This window comes from Callorhinus ursinus, unplaced genomic scaffold, assembly GCF_003265705.2.
Source record: "Callorhinus ursinus isolate GAN/ISIS: 27379988/994484 unplaced genomic scaffold, GSC_fseal_2.0 scaffold2, whole genome shotgun sequence".
Lineage (NCBI taxonomy): Eukaryota > Metazoa > Chordata > Mammalia > Carnivora > Otariidae > Callorhinus > Callorhinus ursinus.
This window is the reverse complement of record NW_027397064.1, coordinates 67,653,155-67,675,733: the sequence shown is the minus strand read 5'-3', so window position 1 is coordinate 67,675,733 and position 22,579 is coordinate 67,653,155. Positions and strand designations below refer to the sequence as shown.

General features: G+C 34.8%; 1 protein-coding gene across 6 annotated transcripts in view; it reads left to right on the top strand.

Annotated features, from left to right (window-relative positions):
• Nucleotides 1–22,579, top strand: part of SLC4A10 (solute carrier family 4 member 10) — a 306,454-nt gene that overhangs the window by 108,804 nt on the left and 175,071 nt on the right. For all 6 annotated transcript variants that reach the window (XM_073883384.1, XM_073883388.1, XM_073883375.1 and 3 more), the window contains exon 2: nucleotides 11,484–11,565. In XM_073883384.1, the coding sequence (XP_073739485.1) occupies nucleotides 11,484–11,565 (82 nt within the window). The remainder of the gene's footprint in view (nucleotides 1–11,483; nucleotides 11,566–22,579) is intronic.

Genomic DNA, 22,579 nt, shown 5'->3' with positions numbered 1-22,579 from the left:
TTATTTTCTTTATATTTGTTCATGTCCTTCAGTTTCTTGGCTCAGGATTCCTTCTTGCATCTCAGACATCCTCTCTGGGATTATTGTTTTTCTGAAGTATATACTTTTAAATCTCTTTACAAAGTATGTCTTAGTGATAAATTCTCACAGTTTCTGTTTATCTGAAGTGGGTTTCTTGAATGATAACTTAGCTGGGTATCCACTTCTAGATTTACAATGATTTTTCCTTAGCATTCTGAAGATATTATGTTACTGTCTTCTGGCCTCTATTTTTGTTAGTTTGTCATTCCTATGTAGGTTATCTTTTCTTTTTCCTTTGCTGCTTTAAGATGTGTCATTCTGCAGTTACACATGGTATGTGGAGGTGTGAATTGTTCTTTAATTATCCTGTTTGTGATTCATTGTGATTCCTGAATCTGTGGATTCATGTGTTTTATCAATTCTGGAAAATGTTCACCTATTATTTTCAAATAGTACTTCTTCCTCATTTTTTCTATTCTTATCTTCTAGAAATCCATTTAGGTATATGTTAGTTCATCATATTATCCTCATTTTTAAAATTATCTATATTAGGGACACGTGGGTGGCTCAGTCGGTTAAGCATCTGCCTTCAGCTCAGGTCATGATCTCGGATCTTGGGATCAAGCCCCAAGTTGGGCTTCCTGCTCAGCAGGGAGTCTGCTTCTCCCTCTCCCTCTGCCCCTCCCCCTGCTTGTGCTCTCTTTCTTTCTCTCTCTCTCCCTCTCAAATAAATATATAAAAATCTTTTAAAAATTATCTATTTCATTTTTTCATATCCTTATCATTCTATGCTATGTTCTGTGTAATTTTTTCAGATCTTTTTGCCAGTTCCCTAATTTGTATATCATTTGCCCAGTCTACTTGTTTTACTCATCTATGGAGTTTTCAATTTTAAGGATTATATATTATATATATATATATAATTTTTCTAATTTCTAGAAGTCCAACTTTTTCATATTAAGATTTTCAGTCTTGTCCTGGGTTTTAGAAGTTTTCTTTGCAGGCATTTGGATTGTTAGGAGAACAAAATCAGTAGCTTGGTAATTTAGTATCCAATCTTGCTCTGGGTCCAACTAATATCTTTCACCCTTCTTCCAATAACCAGGATCTTGTCTTGATGCTTGTGACTGAACTACTAATTTGCCCCCCTTGTCTGCCTGACAAAGATGCAGTGATTTTTTAAAAAATCAGCTCAAGTGTCCCTTTTGATGGAGTCTTTACTGACCTTCTTGGAGAAAAATAATAACTGTTATGGTTGAATGTCTCCTATATGAATTTCTTTCATAATGCCATTGTTGTTATACTTAATGTGAAGTCTGTAAGCTCTTTGAGGGAAGCAACCACGTTTTATTTATTTTTGTGGCCCTAATGATACAAATAATCATAAAAATAACATAATAATAAATAACATTTACTGAGAACTTGATTAGCAAATTCAAGAACTTTACATGTATTAATAAGTCACTCGACATACAGATTACATAAGATGCCTAAAATCACACAACTAGGAGTTAACTGAAACAACACTTAAATTCAGGTATAGTCCCACATACAAACTCTCAGTGTTTATCCAACACTGCCTTTCTCTTGACCTCCTAAATGGGAGCTTCAGCAGTAAAGGGATAGCCATACCAGCAAGAACTTGGACCTGAGCACCAAACAAGCCCATGGGGATGTGTCAGATGCTTAAAGAAAGACACAGCGGGACAAATGAAGGAAGGCCTACAAGACAGATGGAGCCTCGTAGGACACTTATGAGCAAGCAACATGAAGAGAGAAAAGACAGAATGAAGCAACAATAAGGAAATCTAGCAGCCGTTAATATCATTTTCTGGGTACCAATTGGGTTCATATGCAGAACTGAGGCTCTAGAAGGACTCTTAAGAAAAAGGCTGGAATCATCCACAATTCAAAACAAATTGGGGGCTTCAGGTGGACAAAAAGGCAGGAACTCAATTGCACAGGTATTAGTGCCTTTTAAAATACTATCGGCTAATTAAAACTGGTCTTAACTTCTCAAATACTTTTTATCCTTAAACTTTCAGATGTTAGGGGTGCCTGGCTGGCTCAGTCGTTAAGCGTCTGCCTTCGGCTCAGGTCACGATCCCAGGGTCTTGGGACTGATTCTCATCGGGCTCCCTGCTCAGTGGGAAGCCTGCTTCTCTTTCTCCCCCTCTCCCTGCTTGTGTTCCTGCTCTCACTATCTCTCTCTGTGTCAAATAAATAAATAAAATCTAAAAAAAAACCCCACAAACCCAAAAAAACCCCATCAGATGTTAGGACCAGTAGGAGAGATAGTATTCTTTGGATTACAGTGGCAGTAATAATAATAATACTGTATGTGCTGATGAAATTTATCCTGAGCCAGAAATAACTTACCATTGGAAGGTTTTAATTTACTGACTTAACTGTGTAGTCTACCAACTGGTCTTTAAGGTTTACATGGGTGGAGTGTTCCAAGTAAATGAGATGAGAAAAATCTTGAAATTTTTACATGATGATTTAGTTTATGCCACTTAGCCCTATTCCTCTGATAGCATTTTATTCTCCAATTCTTATCCTCAGTTCCATTTTTTTTCTTATATGCCTAAAGATGAAATAATGGGGCACCTGGGTGGCTCAGATTGTTAAGTGTCTGCCTTCGGCTCAGGTCATGATCCCAGGGTCCTGGGATTGAGTACCACATCAGGCTCCCAGCTCCGTGGGGAGTCTGCTTTTCCCTCTCTCCCTGCCTCTCCCCCTGCTGTGCTCTCTCTGTCTCAAATGAATAAATAAAATCTTAAAAGAAAATAAAAAAATAAAAATGAAATAGCACATTTATTTTGTATAAGTAAATGAAACCTAACTGCCATCTCCCCAACTCAGTATTTTGGAAAGGAACTCAACTGACTGTTAAAAATACAGGGGGGAAAGAGTGATTTATTGGGCTATTTTATTTTTTAAAAAATATTAAAAAGATTTATTTATTTATCTGAGAGAGACAGGGAGAATGAACAGGAGGGGCATAGGGACAGGGAGAGAGAATCTCAAGCAAACTCCATGCTGAGTGCAGAGCCCGAGCCTGATGTGGGGCTGCATTCCAGGACCCTGAGATCATGACCTGAGCTGAAGTCTGGAGTCGGATGCTCAACCAACTGAGCCACCCAGGTGCCCCTGGGATACTTTAGAGTAAATGTTTCCTATAACTCAATTAATACAACACATAAGACAGATTTAACTTGTATTACCATGAGATAGTATAGTCTACATTTTAGAGTAGATACCACACTCTACCTAGTTTCAAAGCAATATCCTAGTAAATAGGTGGGTTTATTTATTTTATGAAAATATAATAAGCTAAATGAAATTTAAAGTTAGGCTTGGCTTATGCTTAGATTCCAGTTTGGCTAGCATTTATTGAACTCCTATGATATGTTAATTTCTGACGATGCTTTCATATCTCTTGTCCTATTTAATATAGCATAGTAAAATTAGAGATTAAATGGTTGACTTTTTAATACTTGTATAATACTTTAACTTACATGGTAATGAAAAAATAGCCTCTAGAGTAAATACAGATGCATATATTGAATATTAATGTTGAATCCAAGTGTTAATGTTCAGTTTTCTTAGTTTCATAATTTAAAGTAAAAGATAATAAAAATAACAAACACTTAAAAAACTAACTCTCAGATCATGTTTATAAAATATGTGTGTCTATATATTTCTCCTCATTAAATCAGTAGTGGAAAATGTTTCATTTATATTAGCCAAGATATTAATCCATAGGCTGAGAGAGACCCTGTAAACTGAATTAAAAAAGTACTTTTTTTCTCCATCAGACTTAAATGGAAAAGAGGAAAAATTAACTGTTTGCACTAAAATGTTTTGTTTTGTTGCAACATAGAAAAATAACCAAGCACAATATTCCATACTTTTTATTGATTTTTTTTCTATCTGTACCATCTGCTATATTCATTTCTCCAATCTCACACCTACCTTGATGTGGGAGTGGGGGCTGGAGTTAGAAGGATAATCTTATCAAAAGGCACCTTGGTGCATGTGTTAGCTCACTTTGTTCATGAAAATATTTTATGATACTAAAGAAAATATTTTGAAATGGCAAAAAAGGCACCTCATGGGTAGAAATGTATACATACATTTCTTGAGTTATGGGGAACATTCTTTGCCAGTGTAAAGTACTCTTAATTGATTATTCTTTTTTCACTCCCTCTCACACATCTAGAATTTTATTCTATGTCCTCTTTTCATTTCTTTCAGAAATTAAGTATTCTTGAATTAATCATGCCTATTGAGAGTTCTTTGATGACTCAGAGTCTGTTTCCCACCATTTTATCCTCTACCCTTCATTCAACAGTATTCTTTAATCGGTATTTCCTAGTCAAAGTTTTGTGCATAGGTTGCCATTTTGATTATATGTCCATCTCCACAAAATTTAATGTCATGGATTTTATTCACTAAACATGACACATATATATAGGTTAGGGTCACAGCAGGAAAGAATCACTTGAAAAGCATGATAAAAAGTTTTAATGAAGGTACTATTTTTTAAAGGCATAGGCAGGATAAAGGGAAATCAACAGGGTTGATGAAATTTCAGGAACTTGTAGCAACAGAAAACTGTCACTATTTCTAGGCCTGAAGGCGCAAGATGTGGGAACAGTTAATGCAAACTGGCAAGATCTAGAGCTATAGGGGAGTCAGATGACAAGATTTTGTCTGTGATAGAGAAATACAGCTATTGCCAAATTATGGCTCAACAGGGCCCATATCTCTCGCTCCCATATCCAGTCTCATTCTCTCTCACTGGCTGAGCTCAATAGGAAGTTAGATTGCAAGGCAACCTGGTGATGCAGTCCACAAAGATACAGAGAGCATGGTGGAAAAGAGTGGAAAGTGGTTCTGTAATGGCTAGTGGAGTATATATAGCATACCATATTATCCTAATACCTAATAAAAAGTCAGAAAATGTTGTTGCTTTTTTTTAATTTGAGTATAGTTGACACATAATGTTACATTAGTTTCAGTGATTCGACAAGTTTATACATTATGCTATGTTTGCTGCAAGTGTAGCTACCATCTGTCACCATACATCCCTATTACAATATCATTGACTATATTCCTTATGTTGTGCCTTTTATTTCCGTGATTTATTCATTCCATAACTGGAAGCCTGTATCTTCCACTCCTCTTCATCTCTTTTGCCCAACCCCCACCCACCTCCCCTCTGGCAACCATCAGTTTGTTCTCTGTATTTATAGGTCTGATTCTGCTTTTTGTTTGTTTAGTCATTTTTTTAAAGATTCCACTACAAGTGAAATCATATGGTATTTGTCTTTCTTGGTCTAACCTATTTCATTTAGCATAAATACCCTCTAAGTCCATCCATGTTGTCTCAAATAGCAAGATGACCTTTTTTATGACTGTGTAATATTTCATTATATATATACTATATACCATATCTTCCTTACTCATTTGTCTATTGATGGACACTTAGATTGCTTCTATATCTTAGTTACTGTACATAGTGCTGCAATGAACATAGGGGTGTATATATCTTTTCAAATTAGTGTTTTATTTTCTTTGTGTAAATACCCAGTAGTGGAATTACTAGATCATATAGTAATTCTATTTTTAAATTTTGGAGGAATCTCCTTACTGTTTTCCACAGTAGCTGTGCCAATTTACATTCACATCAAAAGTATATGAGGCTTCTTTTTTCTCCACATCCTCTTTAACACTTATTATTTCTTGCCTTTTTGATTTTACCTGTTCTAACAGGTGTAAGATGATATCTGATTGATTTGCATTTCCTTGATGATTAGCTATATCGAACATCTTTTCATGTGTCTGTAGGCTATTTGTATGTCTTCTTTGGAAAAAATGTCTATTCAAGACTTCTGCCCATTTTCTTTTAAGATTTATTTATTTATTTATTTGAGAGAGAGAGAGAGAGAGAGAGAGAATGTGTGAGAAGGGGGAGGGGCAGAGGGAGAGGGAGAGAATCTGAAGCAAACTCTCTGCTGAGCATGGCCCAACATGGGGCTCAATCTCACGACCCTGGATCACGACATGAGCCAAAACCAAGAGTGGACCCGCAACCAACTGAGACACCCAGGTGCCCCCTTTACCCATTTTTTAATCAGATTTCTTTTTTGGTGTTGAGTTGTATAAGTTCTTTATATATTTTGGACATTAACCCTTTATTGGCTATATCTTTTGCAAATATCTTCTTCCATTCAGTAGGTTGCCTTTTTGTTTTGTTAATGGTTTCCTCTGTTGCACAAAAGTTTTTATTTTGATGCAGTCCCAGTAGTTTTTTTTGCTTTTGTTTTGCTTGCTTAGGAGACATATCTAGAAAAATGTTGGTATGACTGATGTCAGAGAAATTACTGCTTCTGTTCTCCTCTAGGAATGTTATGGTTTCATGTTTCACATTTAGGTCTTTAATCCTTTTTGACTCTTCTAGGATTTTTATGGTTTCATGTCTCACATTTAGGTTTTTAATCCATTTTGAGTTTATTTTTGTGTATGGTGTTAAAGGTGGTCCAGTATCATTCTTTTGCATGTGGCTATCCAGTTCTCCCAGTATCATTTATTGAGGAAATGGTTGCTTTTTAAAAATTGATATGATAAATAGTTCTAGGGAAGAAAGAATACTGAAATGAAAATGAACTGCTCACTCTTCTATTAACCCAATCTCAAATGGGATGAGAATTTTCAAAAGGACATGAAAAGTTTGAATTGTCTTGCTAATGGGATTACTGTTAGATTTTGTTTTATAAAATTAGGAAAGTTTATTTCTGTGAAGACTGTGCTCAAGAGTTATGGTAAATCAGAAAAATATATGTTTTATACATTTATAGAGAGCTTAATGGTATTTTTAAACAATTCTAGAAGAAATTATTGATATATCTTTATCTGACTATTTTAACACTTAAATGTGCTAGCTCATATTAGTTGCTTTTTCACGAGAGAGTGTACTCGTTCAAGGTCACTTCAAATGTGAGAGCTGAGCTAGAAAGCTCTTTTTTCTGCTATTGCTCTCTAGTAATTGTTCAGTAAAAATAATGACAGCAAAACTCTTCCCTCTAAAAACTTTCCTTGGGGGTAGAAATATTCCCAATTTACATTTATATACATTTGTATTCAAAACACAAATGTCTTAATGTTTAGAAGTAATCATATTGTAGAAAATTATAAAATGCCTTTGGATTATGCCAATTATATGGTATTTGCCTTTAGAATAGCTGGGGGTGCCTGGGTGGCTCAGTCATTAAGCATCTGCCTTTGGCTCAGGTCATGATCCCGGGGTCCTGGGATTGAGCCCCTCATCAGGTTCCCCACTTGACAGGAAGCCTGATTCTCCCTCTCCTACTCCCCCTGCTTGTGTTCCTGCTCTCACTATCTTTCTCTCTGTCAAATAAAAAAAATAATATAAAATAGCTGAATACAAATTCAATTTAGTCATAAGCAGGTTTTAACTGGAGAGGATCATAGATAATAGTATTTGTTCCTTCTTTCTTGGGAAGACATGGAGAAAAGTACTTAAGTCGAACTAGGTAGAGCAAATTATTACTTTCCTGGTGGAAAGAAAAACAAAGTAAAAATAGTTTAGCAAAAGATATGTAATATATGTAATTATAATAATATGTCCCTACACTTAACATGACAGAAATTTCAAAAATTGAAAAATATTGAATTGAAAGGTATAGTATTATTGTTTGTTCGATTGGTTAGAGTCCTATGTAAATGGATTTAAGATGTGATTTCTGTGTGACTTAATTCCTGTTACGGTTTCAGGGCCATAGTTTGTATCAGTGTTTTTCAAATTGCAGGTCACAACTCATTTTTAAGTACTGAAATAAATTTAAAGGATAGTGACTAGTATTTTTAAATGAAATAGAATACCCTGGAATAGAAAATATCATACTGCATTGTTTATAGTTAGAATAAATGTTGGAAATCGAAGGGGGAGATGAACCATGAGAGACTATGGACTCTGAGAAACAAACTGAGGGTTCTAGAGGGGAAGGGGCTGGAGGATGGGTTAGCGTGGTGATGGGTATTAAAGAGGACATGTAGTAAATGGAGCACTGGGTGTTATATGCAAACAATGAATCACGGAACACTACATCAAAACTAATGATGTAATGTATGGTGATTAACATAACATAATAAAAAAAGAATAAATGTTGGTTTGTGAAAGTTTTGTTTTGTTTACACATATATAAATATGTGACTGTGTTGAATATATATTTCTCACCATGGGTCATCCCCCCCAACACACAAATTTTAAAACATTGTTTTATTCTATTTACTGGAATAAATCATCTTATAAATGTTCACCCAATAGTGTAACAAAGGTCAATTGTATTGAGAGGCAATGTAATAGATTTATGTGTTCTCTCTCTACATGGTGATAAAATTTGTTCCAAGTGAGTAAATACATATGGACATTAGGGTACATTACTGTATTTGATCTTCAACAAATCCGAAAAGGGGCAGTAAAAAGTGAAAAAAATTTTCTTACTAGTGTATTTGGGATTATTGCACAGCCTGGATTCTCTTCATCACACCCATGTTTACTCGCTCTTGGTAATAAGGAGGAAGGGAAATACTCTATTAAAAATTCTTTAATAATATTGAAATAAGCTTTTGAACTATAACCAAAGTAGAGGAATTTCAGTATATGTCTTGGTATTAAGTTGTATCTTGGGAATTTTCAGGATAAAAGATCATGCATTTGATGTTTCTCTGGTCTATCTGGAGAGTATTTAAAGTTATATAAAACTGCAAAATGAGTCACTTACTTTGAGTTACATTCATATTCTAGTTTCAAGTTCTTTCTTTTTAATCAATGAAACATTAAAATTAGGGCACTTCTACTTGTAATTCATATTGTAATTAAATAATCAACTATTTCCTATTTAGATTCCACTTCTACTTCTGCTGCAAAATTTCCTTTTATCTCAATATCCTAACATTAGCTATTGTGTAGAATTATTTTTTGTGTGTGGACAGTTTATATGCCATATAAAAATAAGAAGAAAAACAATTTTGTATAAGTTGAAAATTGATTCAGGCCCTTGAAATAAGAATTAAATATTTTATTGTATAGGGGGAAACATCTTCTTATATTTTATATAAACCTTTCCATTTTGCAATTGTTTTAAGAGGCTGCCATTATGAGATATAGTGGAATAGTGCTTCTTCTGACCTCTGAACATGGATGCATGACTTAGCTTTTGGCATTCTTCCTAATAACACTCCAGAGGGCAGAGATACATTCCAATGTGACATATATTTGAATATGTACTGTACAGAGGATAAATGTGATTTGTAAATGAATCAAGAATAGATTCTCAAGAGGCTGGAACTTGCATTTGTCTGGTTCAGGTTCAGGAAAATTATATAAATATATAAAATTATATATAAATATATAATTCTGTAGTTTTTTCTATTGCTATTTTGCTCAGACCAACAGATTTTTTTAAAAGATTTTATTTATTTATTTATTTATTTATTTATTTATTTATTTTTTGCGAGAGAAAGAAAGAGAGAGTGAGCACAGGCGGGGGAGGTTCAGAGGGAGAAACAGGCCTGCTGTCGACTGAGCAGGGTATCCTGCGGGACTTGATCCCAGGACCCTGGGATCATGACCTGAGCTGAAGGCGGACACTTAACTGACTGAGCCACTCGGGCGCCCAGACCAAGAGATTTTTAAAACTTTGCTAAACACAAGAGCAGTAGGCTCAGAATCCTATCTCAATTTTCATTTATTCCTTCATTTGTAGTATAGGTTTCTTTCACTCCAATTTCAGACACTTTGCCCTGACCTGTCTCAGCAAATGTCTGAAAGACACAGGACTATAGGGTATAAAATATGTTATTCTACTTATGTTTTGCTGCTTGTGAAGCACATAAGAGCTGATATTTCTAGGTTGAAATATGTCTGTAGTCGGTAATCCTACAGTTGACAATACTGATCTGTAAGACACGGAGGCCAAATCTTTATCAAGATTATGCCTGGGAATTAAAAAGCTTTCAAAGAAGAAAGAGAAATCTATAATTTTTCTGCTAGTCAAATACTAGAACAGGCTTAGAAATAGATGTCGGAAGATTCATTCATCTTCAGTCTACCTTTTCATTTCTCCTTTGTGTTCGGTGTTCACTTTTAAGGCAGTTTTTACATAGGTGTTTGCAATCAAAAAAATTTGGAAATAATCTGTATTTCACTTTGTTCAGTATTTTGTATCTTGTTCACTCCTGTATGGTTAAATGGATTATACTTATCCCTCCCCCATTATTTTATTGAGTACCAAATGAGTGAGTGTATCGTTTTGAGCATATGTACAATGTTAAGAGTCTCCATCCAGCCATTTTAAATAAGTAAAATATACATATGTATATACATACTGAATGAAGGCTTAATGTATATGATTATAATTAAAAGTTTAGTTTGAATAAAATGTATTATACTGAAGCAAAGTAATTAAAATTGTAGTTTACCTAATAATTGCTACTAATTGCTTTCAAGAGATTAGATCCCCCCAACCTCATTTTAAATGGCAGTGGAATTACTTCACCTTGCCATAGCATTAGTAGTGTTAATACTAATGATTTCCATATTTTCCTTGTAGAGTTCAAAATGTCATCTTGTTAACGAGAATTCTTTATCAGAGATAAAAATGCATGTTACTACATTGTCAGGATAACTGTTTTCTGTTTTACATCTCATTAACAAATGATGGCAACTGGAATGTATGACTACCTTTGATTTCATGGAAAATCAAATGGCATTCCTTCTCTGAATATGTGGTCAATTTAATTTTAGTCTCTTTCTTTTTAAACTAACAATTGATAATCAAATAGAATAGTTGTGTACAAGTAGGTTTAAGTGATTGAATTAAATTCCTAAAATATTAGATTATATTAGATTATATTATTGTTTATTCTCTGAAATTAAGAGAATATATGTATAGTAGTCCACTCTTACCTGTGGTAATTGACCTGAGGTCAACCATGGCCAGGAAGCAGATGATCTTCCTTCTGACATACCATCAGAAGGTCGACAGTAGCCTAATGCTATGTCACAGTGCCTACATTATTCACCTCACTTCATCTGATCACATAGGCATTTTATCATCTCATATCATTATAAAAAGGGTGCGTATAGTACAATAAGATATTTTGAGAGAGAGACCATGTTCACATAACTTTTATTACAGCATATTGTTTTAAGTGTTTTATTTCATCATTATTATTGTTAACCTCTTACTGTGCCTAATTTAAAAATTATACTTTATCATAAGTATATATGTTTAGCAAAAAACATAGTTTATATAGGGTTTGGTACTATCTGTGAATTCAGGCATCCACAGGGGGTCTTGGAAAGTATTCCCATGGTTAAAGAGGAACTATTGTAATATCATTTAATCTTCTTTCTTCCCATTCTACAGAGAAATGATGAAGAGGCAGTTGTGGATAGAGGTGGAACTCGTTCTATTCTCAAAACACACTTTGAGAAAGAAGATTTAGAAGGTAAGACCTTTTCTCCCCCTTGGGATAGTTTTGGTTACACTTTCTTAAAGTTTTCAAAGAAACTTCAAAGAAAAATCTTAAAGATTGAAAAATATGAAATTTGTCTCAATCTGGGGAAATGCAAATGTTGATAATTGGAGTAATGGTGGTGGTGGTGAGTTGTGGATATGATTGCTTTGATGCAGCCTAAAATGCCAACGGGAAGACCTACAAACATTCATCCAACAGACATTTATTGAACATGTACTATCTTCCAGGAGCTGTGTTGTGTGCCAGTCTTTCAATAATTATTGCGTCAGGAATTACCATCAGTGGGGGAAATCTATGACAGACCAGCATGTTAGGTGCTATGTGAGAGAGGAGATTAGGACAGGAAGGGCATCGAATCCTGCCTATGCTGTCAGACTAGGCTGTCACTGGAAGAGAGTTAAAGACAACGGGCATTCGAGTTTTACTCAGATATATGTGAGAGAGAGGTGGAAGCACCGTTTGAGTATGTTCTTTTCAATAGGAAGAAAGTCAGATAAGTCAACTAGGAGGTAGTATGATTTAGTAGTTAAGTGTACGGGATCTGAAACCAAACTGCACTGGATTCAAATACCGGTTCTGCCCCTTATGTGCTATGGAAACTTCAGCCAGTTAATTTCTCTGCACCTCCGTTTTCTCAGTTGTTAAGATAAGGACAACAGTGAAATAAGTCAAGCAGAGAAAGTCAGTTATCATACGGTTTCACTTATTCGTGGCACATAAGGAATAGCACGGAGGACATTAGAAGAAGGAAGGGAAAAATGAAGGGGGGGGAATCGGAGGGGGAGATGAACCACGAGAGACGGTGGACTCTGAGAAACAAACTGAGGGTTCTAGAGGGGAGGGGGTGGGGGATGGGTTAGCCTGGTGATGGGTATTAAAGAGGGCATGTACTGCATGGAGCACTGGGTGTTATGCACAAACAATGAATCATGGAACACTGCATCAAAAACTAATGATGTAATGTATGGTGACTAACATAACATAATAAAATTAAAAAAAAATAATGTAGTTGGACTCTCCCTAATTCTACAAGGGGCAACTGGGAGGAAGAGAAGGGGCATGATGGGCCCAAGGTCACTCAGGCAGCTGGTGACAGAACTGAGACCAGAATCAGGGTCTTTTCCAGATGTAGTCCACTTCCATGTCCCCCAAAACTGAGGGAATTTGGCAGAGGTGGCACCAGGTAAGATTAGTGAGGCACTACCTTCTAGTGTAAAATGTAAAGGGGCACGAAGATACTTGGCAATCAAGATTAATACTTGAATTTTTTTAGATCAGCAAACTACAGCTTGTGCAGCCAACCATTTTTGTAAATAAGGTTTTTTTGAAAAAAAAAAGATAACAGTGGCTAAGATATGGAAGCAACCTAATTGTCCATCGATACACGAATGGATAAAGAAGATATCACACACACACACACACAAATATTACACAGCCATATAAAAGAATGGGACCTTTCCATTTGTGACAGTATGGAGGGACCTAGAGGGTAAAAAGTGAAATAACTCACACTAAATAAGATATGTTTTCACTCATATGTGGAATCTAAAAAAACAAATGAATAAATAAGCAAACAAAAAGCAGAATCGGAGCTGTAAGTACAGAGAACAAACTGGTGTTTGTGGAGGGGGCAAAATGGGTAAAGGGGAGTGGTAGATCTAGGCTTTCAGTTATGGAATGAGTGATTCAAGGAATAAAAGGCACAGAATAGGGAATATAGTCAATGATACCATAATAGCATTGTACGGTGACGGGTGGTAGCTATACGCATAGCATAACGTATAAATTTGTCCAATCATTATGTTATAATTACTGAAACTAATGTAATACTGTGTGTCAACTATGCTCAAATAAAAAAATTTAGATTTAAAAAATAAAATAAAATAAGGGTAATAATGGAATATATTTCATAAAGTTTTTATAAGAATTAAGGGAAAAATACTTAGAATAGTACCTGGCATAAGACTCACATAAGTCTTGACGGTTACTACTGAACCACAATTTAATGTATACATGTTATTGCTTCATTTTAATTTTTAAGCAGAGATTATTACTAGTGGGATACAAGGTATATGATATTTTTCATCTTTTGGTTAAAAAATAAAACCCAGGTAATCTTAAGTAAAAATAATCAGAGTTAGTTCTTAATAATCCACCACAGGTGAGAAGTAAGGAGTAGTCCTCCTAAGAATTGTCAGGTAACTAATTAAATTACAGTGAAATTCATAGTTCTTAGGTCTTATCTTTAGCTACAACAATTAAACAACAGGAGAATTGATACAATATTTAGAATAAACTTTCAACAACTATACCTACTCAGTACCTGACGTTTTTGCTTGGTGCACAGAAAATATGCAGGTCCAGGAAGGTTATACTTACTGGGTGGGCATAGAGATTTGCTATGCTATCCATATGCATTACATAAATTTAAGGGAGCAGAAACTTGAAAAATCTAAACTGATAATGGAGACTATAAAGATAGTTTCTCCTTGGATTTGAAATGCCATTATATTACATTTTTTCCCCAGCAGCATATTTACCTTCTTACTTAGGTCATGTCATGGCTTAAGCTATACTTGTATTCAGTAAGCACATGTAAGAAAACTCAATAAAGCAAGAAGTTATTCTAAAAACATAATCGCAGGAAAAAGCCATCTTGGGTTTAAAGATTGTGATGGATAATCTGCACACAGATTATTGAAAGTTAACAGTGGATAATTTATAAATAATTACAATAAAATATTGAATTTTCCCTTTGGTTGGAAAATACATAGTACAAAAATAGGATTTAATATGTTTATTCTAATTATTATATCAACATGTGTTACATACATTTTCTCTTACTGGGCCTGGTACTCAGGTGAGGGTATATGATGCTTATTAAAATAGATTTCTGATTGGCAAACACAACTGGATAAGTCAGATTTTGTTCTGTTTATTGATGTCTATAGTGGGCATTTTAATCCCAGAAGTGAATAATTGTCACTAAGCACTAAGTCACTGGCGATTAAAATTAACATCATAGAATGGAAATGTAACATTACATTTTAGAATTTTGAACTAAAATAGGAAAAACTTATTTATTTTGATTTTCTCAGTATTTGTTCTGCTCCCAGACCATACTAAGTAGATAAACATCCTAGCATCTGAGGATGCATCCAGGATTCTGCTGTGATGCACACAAAGAATTAATAGATCTGTTAGTGGTTCCTGGATTGATTACTCTGAATCAGAAAATAATGCAGGGACAATGTGTTGAATATCATGATTCGGGAAAAAAATCAACTGACAGCATAATATAAATTGGGTAAAGGGGAGAGTGCCAGTTAGAAAGACAGCATTGCTGAGTGTGATGTGGGCAGGAGTTTCTCCTTTTTTGTAATTAAGGAAAAAGACCAGAGTTCCACATTTTAAGAACTCTTAGTAGTGTATATAAAACATACACATAGATATTTATTTTAAATAAAATAGAGTTAGGAATTGCTGTTTAAGAAAAACACATTTTATAAACTCTTCCTTCAATTAAGATTTTAAATTTGAAAATTAGTGTTTACAGGACTTAATGGGTATATAAGAATTATTAATAGCTAATAGAATTATGAGTATAATTTAACATCCTGTGCACAGCTTGTAGAAATGCTAGGTGGTTAAAAATATCTATAAAGTCTAAGGTAAATATGTTTAATGGAAAATGATCACTTGACCAATATCAACAGCTTGGTATAGTATATTAGTTAATGTATTCACATATATTATACATTCGGATGAATAGAATGTCAAATGTATAATTTCTCCCTTCAAACCTATTGGTTTTGTTTTACATGTATCTTTACCATATCCTCTCTTTTTTTTCCTGTTACCTAAAATCAAGAACATACAATTTTGTTAGCTACTGTTCACCTCCTGTATTTCTGTATCATACAGTTAGTAAATTCTCTGAATCTATCTCAGGGGCGTCTCTTCTCCTTTCTTCCCTTTCATTCCCACTGCCACTGCTCTAGTTCTTTCCCTGTCTGTATACTGTGTGCTCTCTTTCCCACAATCCGCCCTCCTTAAAACTGCTAGTGTTCTTTCTAAGCCTATTTCTGCTTCCTATGGTAAAAAGTAGTGAGCGGCATTGAATCCCTATAATTAGACCAAGTCAGGATTGTGAGTGGAACAAAAATTGTTGAGGTTAACCAATTTTTATTTTTGGTCTCTCATGTCCATGTGGGATTACTACTGTACAGAGTATAAGATTACAAAAGGAGAAATGCATTAATCCCCTTGAAATTATTTCTCCTACTTGCCCTTTAATACGTGTGTAGTGGACAGAGTGGCCAGATAAAATAGACAATACTCAGTTATATTTGAAATTTAAGTAAGTAATGAGTATCTTTTCAGTATAGGTATGCCATGCGATATTTTTATTTATTGCTTTTTACTTGCCAAATCCAGCAACCTTAGTAGTGGATGTTACCACTAACCACCAAAATCCCCTCTTAAGGATGGTGGTGCTTATTTCCCCAGTTGCTGTGGGTGTTGCCTGCTTTGCCCCATGCCTGAGCTCCTCCCCAGAAATTTCCTTCCTCTGAAAGGAGCTGCCTCTTGCTATGGGAGCTGCCTCCCCTGGGGCACACTGAATTCAATGAAGAAAGAGAATAAGGGCCCGGCCCCTTTGCCTCAGTGTGTTACAACTCTGAAGGGTGGTCTCAGCTTCAAAGCCCCCTGTGGAATCAGCGGAGGCTTTCTCAGCAACTGTACCATAATTAAACTTCCTCTACCAAATGCTGCTGCCGGTATTTCTGCACAGGTATATTGCTGACAGCTTTCTTCACTAAACTCTCTGAACACAGATCTCTATCTCAGAGTCTGTTTGCTGAGGAACCTGACTCACTCATTCATCATTTTCCTGCTCCCTGAACAGTACCAGTAGACATACATACCTGGTAACTGGCAGGACATCCACATTACATTGGTGTCTTAGCCTATGAGGCTAACAACTATTGTAGTGGGAGAGAAGGCTCCCAAACTACTTGCCTTGGCCATGAGAGTACATGAAAATCAGTATTGCACGTGACAGAAAGTGGCAGAGATTAGTGTCATCTGTATTTACTTGTTTGTTTGTTTGTTTATTTTTTAGAGTGAGAAAGAGAGAGCATGAGCAGAAAGAAGGGTTAGAGGGAGAGAGAGAATCCCAAGCAGACTCCCTGCTGAGCGGGAAGTCCGATGCGGGGCTCAATACAATGACCCTGAGATCATGACCTGAGCCAAAATCAAGTCGGATGCCCAACCGACTACCAACCAGGTGCCCCTAGTGTCATCTTTAAAAACCTAAAGTATATACGAGTCTAGCTATTGCAGAAATTGTCGAATCATAGAGGATGGTAGTGGGTGACTGCGAACTCAGCCAAGTGGTAGCATCAATTGCAATTGCTCTGTCAGAAATGGCATCTTAGAGCAGGTTAACATGGCCTCAAGTATGTGGTGTGCAGCTCTTGACCTGGCAAATGCCCCTTTTCCTATTACTATCAAGAAGGACTACCAGAAGTATAATGATATACATGTATGGTCTTGCTCCAGAGCTGTTACAGTCTCCTACCCTTTGTCATAATAGAGTCCAAAAAGACTTGAACTGAGTGGATACTCTACAGAACATTACATTGTTTCATGTATCGACAAAATGAACAAGAAGTGGCAAATACGTTGGCGGTCTTGATAAGACAGATGGGTTCCAGAGTCTGTTTCCAGCGAACCTGTTGAAAGGACAATGTGAGAGTGTCAACACTGTACTGAGTCTGAAACTCCACGATGGATGGATGGATAGGTGGGGTCAGTTTCCACAGGCACAATAAAAGTAACCAACTGCCCCTTCAGTTACTCTTACTCACCTTGATTCTCTCTTCATGGTGTGCCCTGGTCCTGCTTTTTTTCCCAATTGATGCCTGCACTTTTTAAAGATTTAATAATTTTTTTTCAGATAAGACCATTGTTGTATCTTCTGCAAGTGTAAGAATAAATTAACGGCAAACCTCTAAAAGTAGCATGTCTTGTTAATAACTAGATGATAATAAAGAGAAGAAAGTTTAGTAGCTAAAGATGACATGCTATTATTTTAGTAATTTTGACTGAACTGATCAATTTCCAGTCAAGGCAATACTACCAACAACTGGATTGTCTTTTGCTAAAATTTTTTAAAATGCTTTTTTCTTGCTAAAAGAAAAGCATAACATAGAATTTACCATTTAACCATTTCTAAGTATACAGTTCAGTAGTGTTAAGTATATTCACATTGTTCCAATTCACAATGGTTCACATTGTAACCAATCTTCAAAACTTTTTCATCTTGGAAAATGGAAACTTTATTCACATTAAGCAACTCTCCCATTTGCTCCCCACCCTATCCTGTAACAAGCACCATTCTATCTTCTGTTTCTGTGAATATGACTACTCTAGAGACCACATATAATTGAAATCATTTAGTATTTGTCTTTTTGTGACTGGTTTATTTCATAGCATAATGTCTTCAAGGTTCATGATGTTGTAGCATGTTAGACTTTATATCCTTTTTAAGTTTATAATACTCCATTATATGTATGTACTACATTTTGTTTATCCATTCATTTGTTGATGGACATGGTTGCTCTTTATCTTTTGGCTATGGTGAATGGTGCTGTTATGAACATGGATATGCAAATATTTCTTTGAAATCCTGCTTTCAAGTCTTTTTAAATATATAGCCATAAGTGGATTGCTGGATCATGAAGTAATTCCATTTTTAATTTTTAGAAGAACTGCCATACTGTTTTCCATAGCAATTCACAATTTTACATTTCCACCAAGAGTGCACAAGGTTTCTAATTTCTCCACATGCTTGATAAAACTTATGATTTTCTGTTTGCTTATTTGTTTGTTTTTGATAAGTAGCCTTCCTAATGAGTATGAAGTGATATCTCATTGTGGTTTTTACTTGCATTTTCCTAATAATTCGTGATATTGAGCATCTTCTCATATGCTTGTTGGCCGTTTGTTCATCATTTTTGGAGAGATGTCTGTTCAAGTCCTTTGCCCATTGTTTAACTGGGTGTTCTTGAGTTGTATGAATTGTTTATATATCTTAGATATTAACCCCATATCAAATATATGATTTAGAAATATTTTCTCCCATCCCATTGGTTGCCTTTTCACTCTGTTGATTTTGTCCTTTGATACACAGAAAATTTTAATTTTTATGTAGTCTAACTTGTCTAGTTTTACTTTTGTTGCCTGTACTTTTGGTGTCATATTCAGGAAATCCTCATCAAATCCAATGTCATAGTTTTTCCCTATGTTTCCTTCTAATTTATAGTTTTGGGTTTTACATTTAGGTCTCTGACCGTTTTGAGATAATTTTGTGTATGGTGTAGAATGCTTGCACTCTTGCCTTTCATATCTCTTTGTTGCCTAACATTCTACCTATTGTCCTCACAGGTTAAATATTTCCCTAAATCACTGATACATAAAGAACCTATTTAGTGAGAGACTATTGTTTTCCATATTTTTAGCGAGTATTTCTATTTTTCTATAGTCTGGGAACATAGAAGACACAGTAAAACCTCAGGGATATTATTCTATTTCATTTAAGGCCTTTTGGATTGCCCCAAATTGGAGCCTTCCCATCTCCACCATTTGCTAGTGATTTCCTTCCACACAGAAATAGAATGCCCATTCTTCCCATCCATTAGTGTTACCCTCCTAGAAGAATAATTATTTTCTTCCTTCCTCTGAGTTTACATCTATTTTATATTATTGTTATGTATACGTGTATATATATATATTTTTTTTTTTGAGAGAGAGAGAGCGAGCACATGAGTGGTGAGGGGTGAAGGGCAGAGGAAGAGGGAGAGAGAGAGAATCTTAAGCAGGCTCCATGCTTAGTGTGAGCCCAACGTGGGGCTTGATCTCATGACCCCAAGATCATGACCTGAGATGAAATCAAGAGTCAGCTGCTTAACCAACTGAGCCACTCAGGCACCCCATGTATATATTTCTTATCATTTTTATTATAAGCTTGTTGAGGGACAAATTGTCATCTTACACATATTTGTGTTCTCCCATGTTATCTAGCCCTTTTTCTTGAATTAGATAGGAACTAGGAATGTGTTGCATTGAATCTCGTTTATATATTATTCAATAATATATCACTAATCATGTAAGAAGTTAAATTTATGTAATGTAATTAGGTGCATAATTAACGCTCATCAAATATTTAATTACCTTTGAATTACATGTAAATACAGAAATTTCTAATTATATTGCACTGCACTAAGATAAGTCAATCTAGTTATAGTTCAGTGATTTTCAGGAATTCATAAATTTAAAACTTTAACAGAACAGTTAAACTCATCTTTAAATCTTGGCCTACAAGTTAAGTCAAAGAGACATTTTCTTTATCCTATATTGATTTTAGCAGACAGTAAAATACTTTTCACTCAAGGATTTAATAAAGAAAATTATGTTGCTATCTTGATATTCTTTTGCTCATTCCATTTGAGGAAAAAATGGTTCACTAGTTTATTTCCTTTGGGGACCACTTAATAGATTGTGAACCCAAAATGCAAAGATAAGATAATGTAAGTAAAGCACCTAGCACAAAGTGAACATACAACATAGTTCTGTCAATGGTAGTACCCTCCCACTTTCTTCCTTTCACCCCATTCCTGAGCTCTTATGATAACTGAAATGGTTTTCTGACTATAATCATCATAATGTCACAAGTGGTTTCCTCTGAAAAACTAAAGATAATGAGTACAGGTCCTATATTTATGACACAGGATTTTGCCACCAGGGTAAAAAGTAATTGAAAAAAATGAAGACAAGAAAAAGCCAAAAATTAGGCCTATACCTGTTCTTTCCAAACTTTTATCTCCAAAAATTGCCAAGCTTTAAAGGATGAATGGGGGTTCTGAAGGCAAAGAAGGAAGGATCTTTTATATTCTGGAATAGTTAATATGGTGTGGCTAATGTGCTGGAATTGTGTGCATGGGGGCAAAGAGTGACTGCAGATGAAGTTTAAATATTTTCATGAGGTAGTGGAGAATGAATTAATGCTTGAAATTACCAAATGAGCTAAGTACTATAATGATCTCCATTTTACAGTTAAACTAAAGCACACAAGATTAACCTTCCCAGGCCTAAGGACTAGCAAGTGGTAGAGCAGGGATTCAAAACCACCAGGGTCTGGGCCTTTAACAACTATACTGTAGAATTAAAGATGATGCTCAGTTTTATGTTGTAGGGGATGGAATGGGGCAAGGTGATTATTAATTGAAAGACCTGGACATATTTCCTCACTTGATCATGACTATATATAAAAAAGTGAAGACTTTTATGTCCTATTATGAAACAATACTGAATTAAAAAATCAGTAGCCATATCACAGTGGTTTTCCAAATGATTTTGCAAAAATGTGAGAAGCTTTGTAGTTAGTAAATTCCCATTAAAGAGATTCATTTCCACAAATAGGAGAGCCTTTCTCCCACTGGTAGCCAGTTATATTATAACCCCATGTTCTCCTATTTTAAATTCTCATCTCTCTGCACCACAAAATGAATAATCTTATTGTTTCCTTATTCCAAATGTCTTTTCTTTGAAAAAGATTCATTTTTTTCCTACCATTATTGGTTGATCAGCAATTGATCTGTGCAATTTTGTGTTGATATAGGCTCAATGTCAATTGATGGGGCAATTCTAAGTGATATTTGGTCCATTGGTAATGAGTAGTGAAATTAGTTAATTACACAGGATCCATCTGAAATTGGACATTTTGCTTGCCAAATACTTTGGATTTTTGAGGATGGGAATTAGGCATATAGACTAATACTGAAGATTTCAGAAAAAAATAGTCAATATTAAATTTCATTTCCTTATTGAACAATCTTTGCCACCTGAGCACATTTCATAATGAATGGTTGTATTTTCCCCTGGGTATCCTAAGAATAAGAAACAAATATGAGAATATTGTTTTTAATACTTTTATTTCTAAAATTAACTGTCAGGTGAGCTATACATTGTGTTCCATATTTCTTCATTTTAGGCATTTCATGTAATTTGTATATGTGACCCACATCAATATATTTTGATATATAATTTATTTATGATATTTTATCTATTTGAAGTGAGTGGTGACTTGATAGTTATTTATAATCTGTTTTTATAGTATATTGTAATTCCAAGTAAATTTGAAAGATCTTAAAGTATTTTTTAAAATTTGGTTGTGGTTTATTTGACCATTTGTAAACAGTTATAGACATGTGTTTGCATCATGAGGGCAGTCACATATATTCTAATGTGTATATGTGACTAAGAAATCCTGTAAATTTATGGTTTCATAATTTAGGGGTCCTGATTATACATTTTGCATCCGTAGCTTAGGATGTCAGTTTTTTGGTAGCTGATTTTAGAATAAAAGCCCTTGTTTTTAATCTCCCTTCACTATTCTTGTAAGTCAAGCTCTGTTTAATATGATTTTCTACCATCAAAGATATGGTACAGCATTTAGGCTATTTGCTTTCTTTTTTGAGGGAGGAGGAAGGTATTTGCTTTCTAATGTGACTTAAATATATCATCTGTGAATGAGTAGAATTGTGTGTTTGTGTGTGTATATGTAACATTTTCAATCAATTACTATTTCAGAGATAAAATAGATGAAAAGAAATTCCTTTTCATTACATTAAGTATAATCCTATAAATATTAAAAGAAGGAATTTTACAGTAAAGAAAGTATTCATTTAATCCTTAAATATTTGAATCCTTAAATATTGAAAACTTTGAAGACAGACCACAAATGACCAAAGCTTCTTAGTATATACTACATAGGTTTATATTAATATTATACTTTTGTTTTGCATTTTCCAGACATCTGAGACTTAAGGGTGTTCATTATTTAGTTACACAGTTTAATAGTGTAGGACTAGTACTATTAAGGTGACATTTTGAAGTAGATGAACTTAGTCTACTTCTTGAT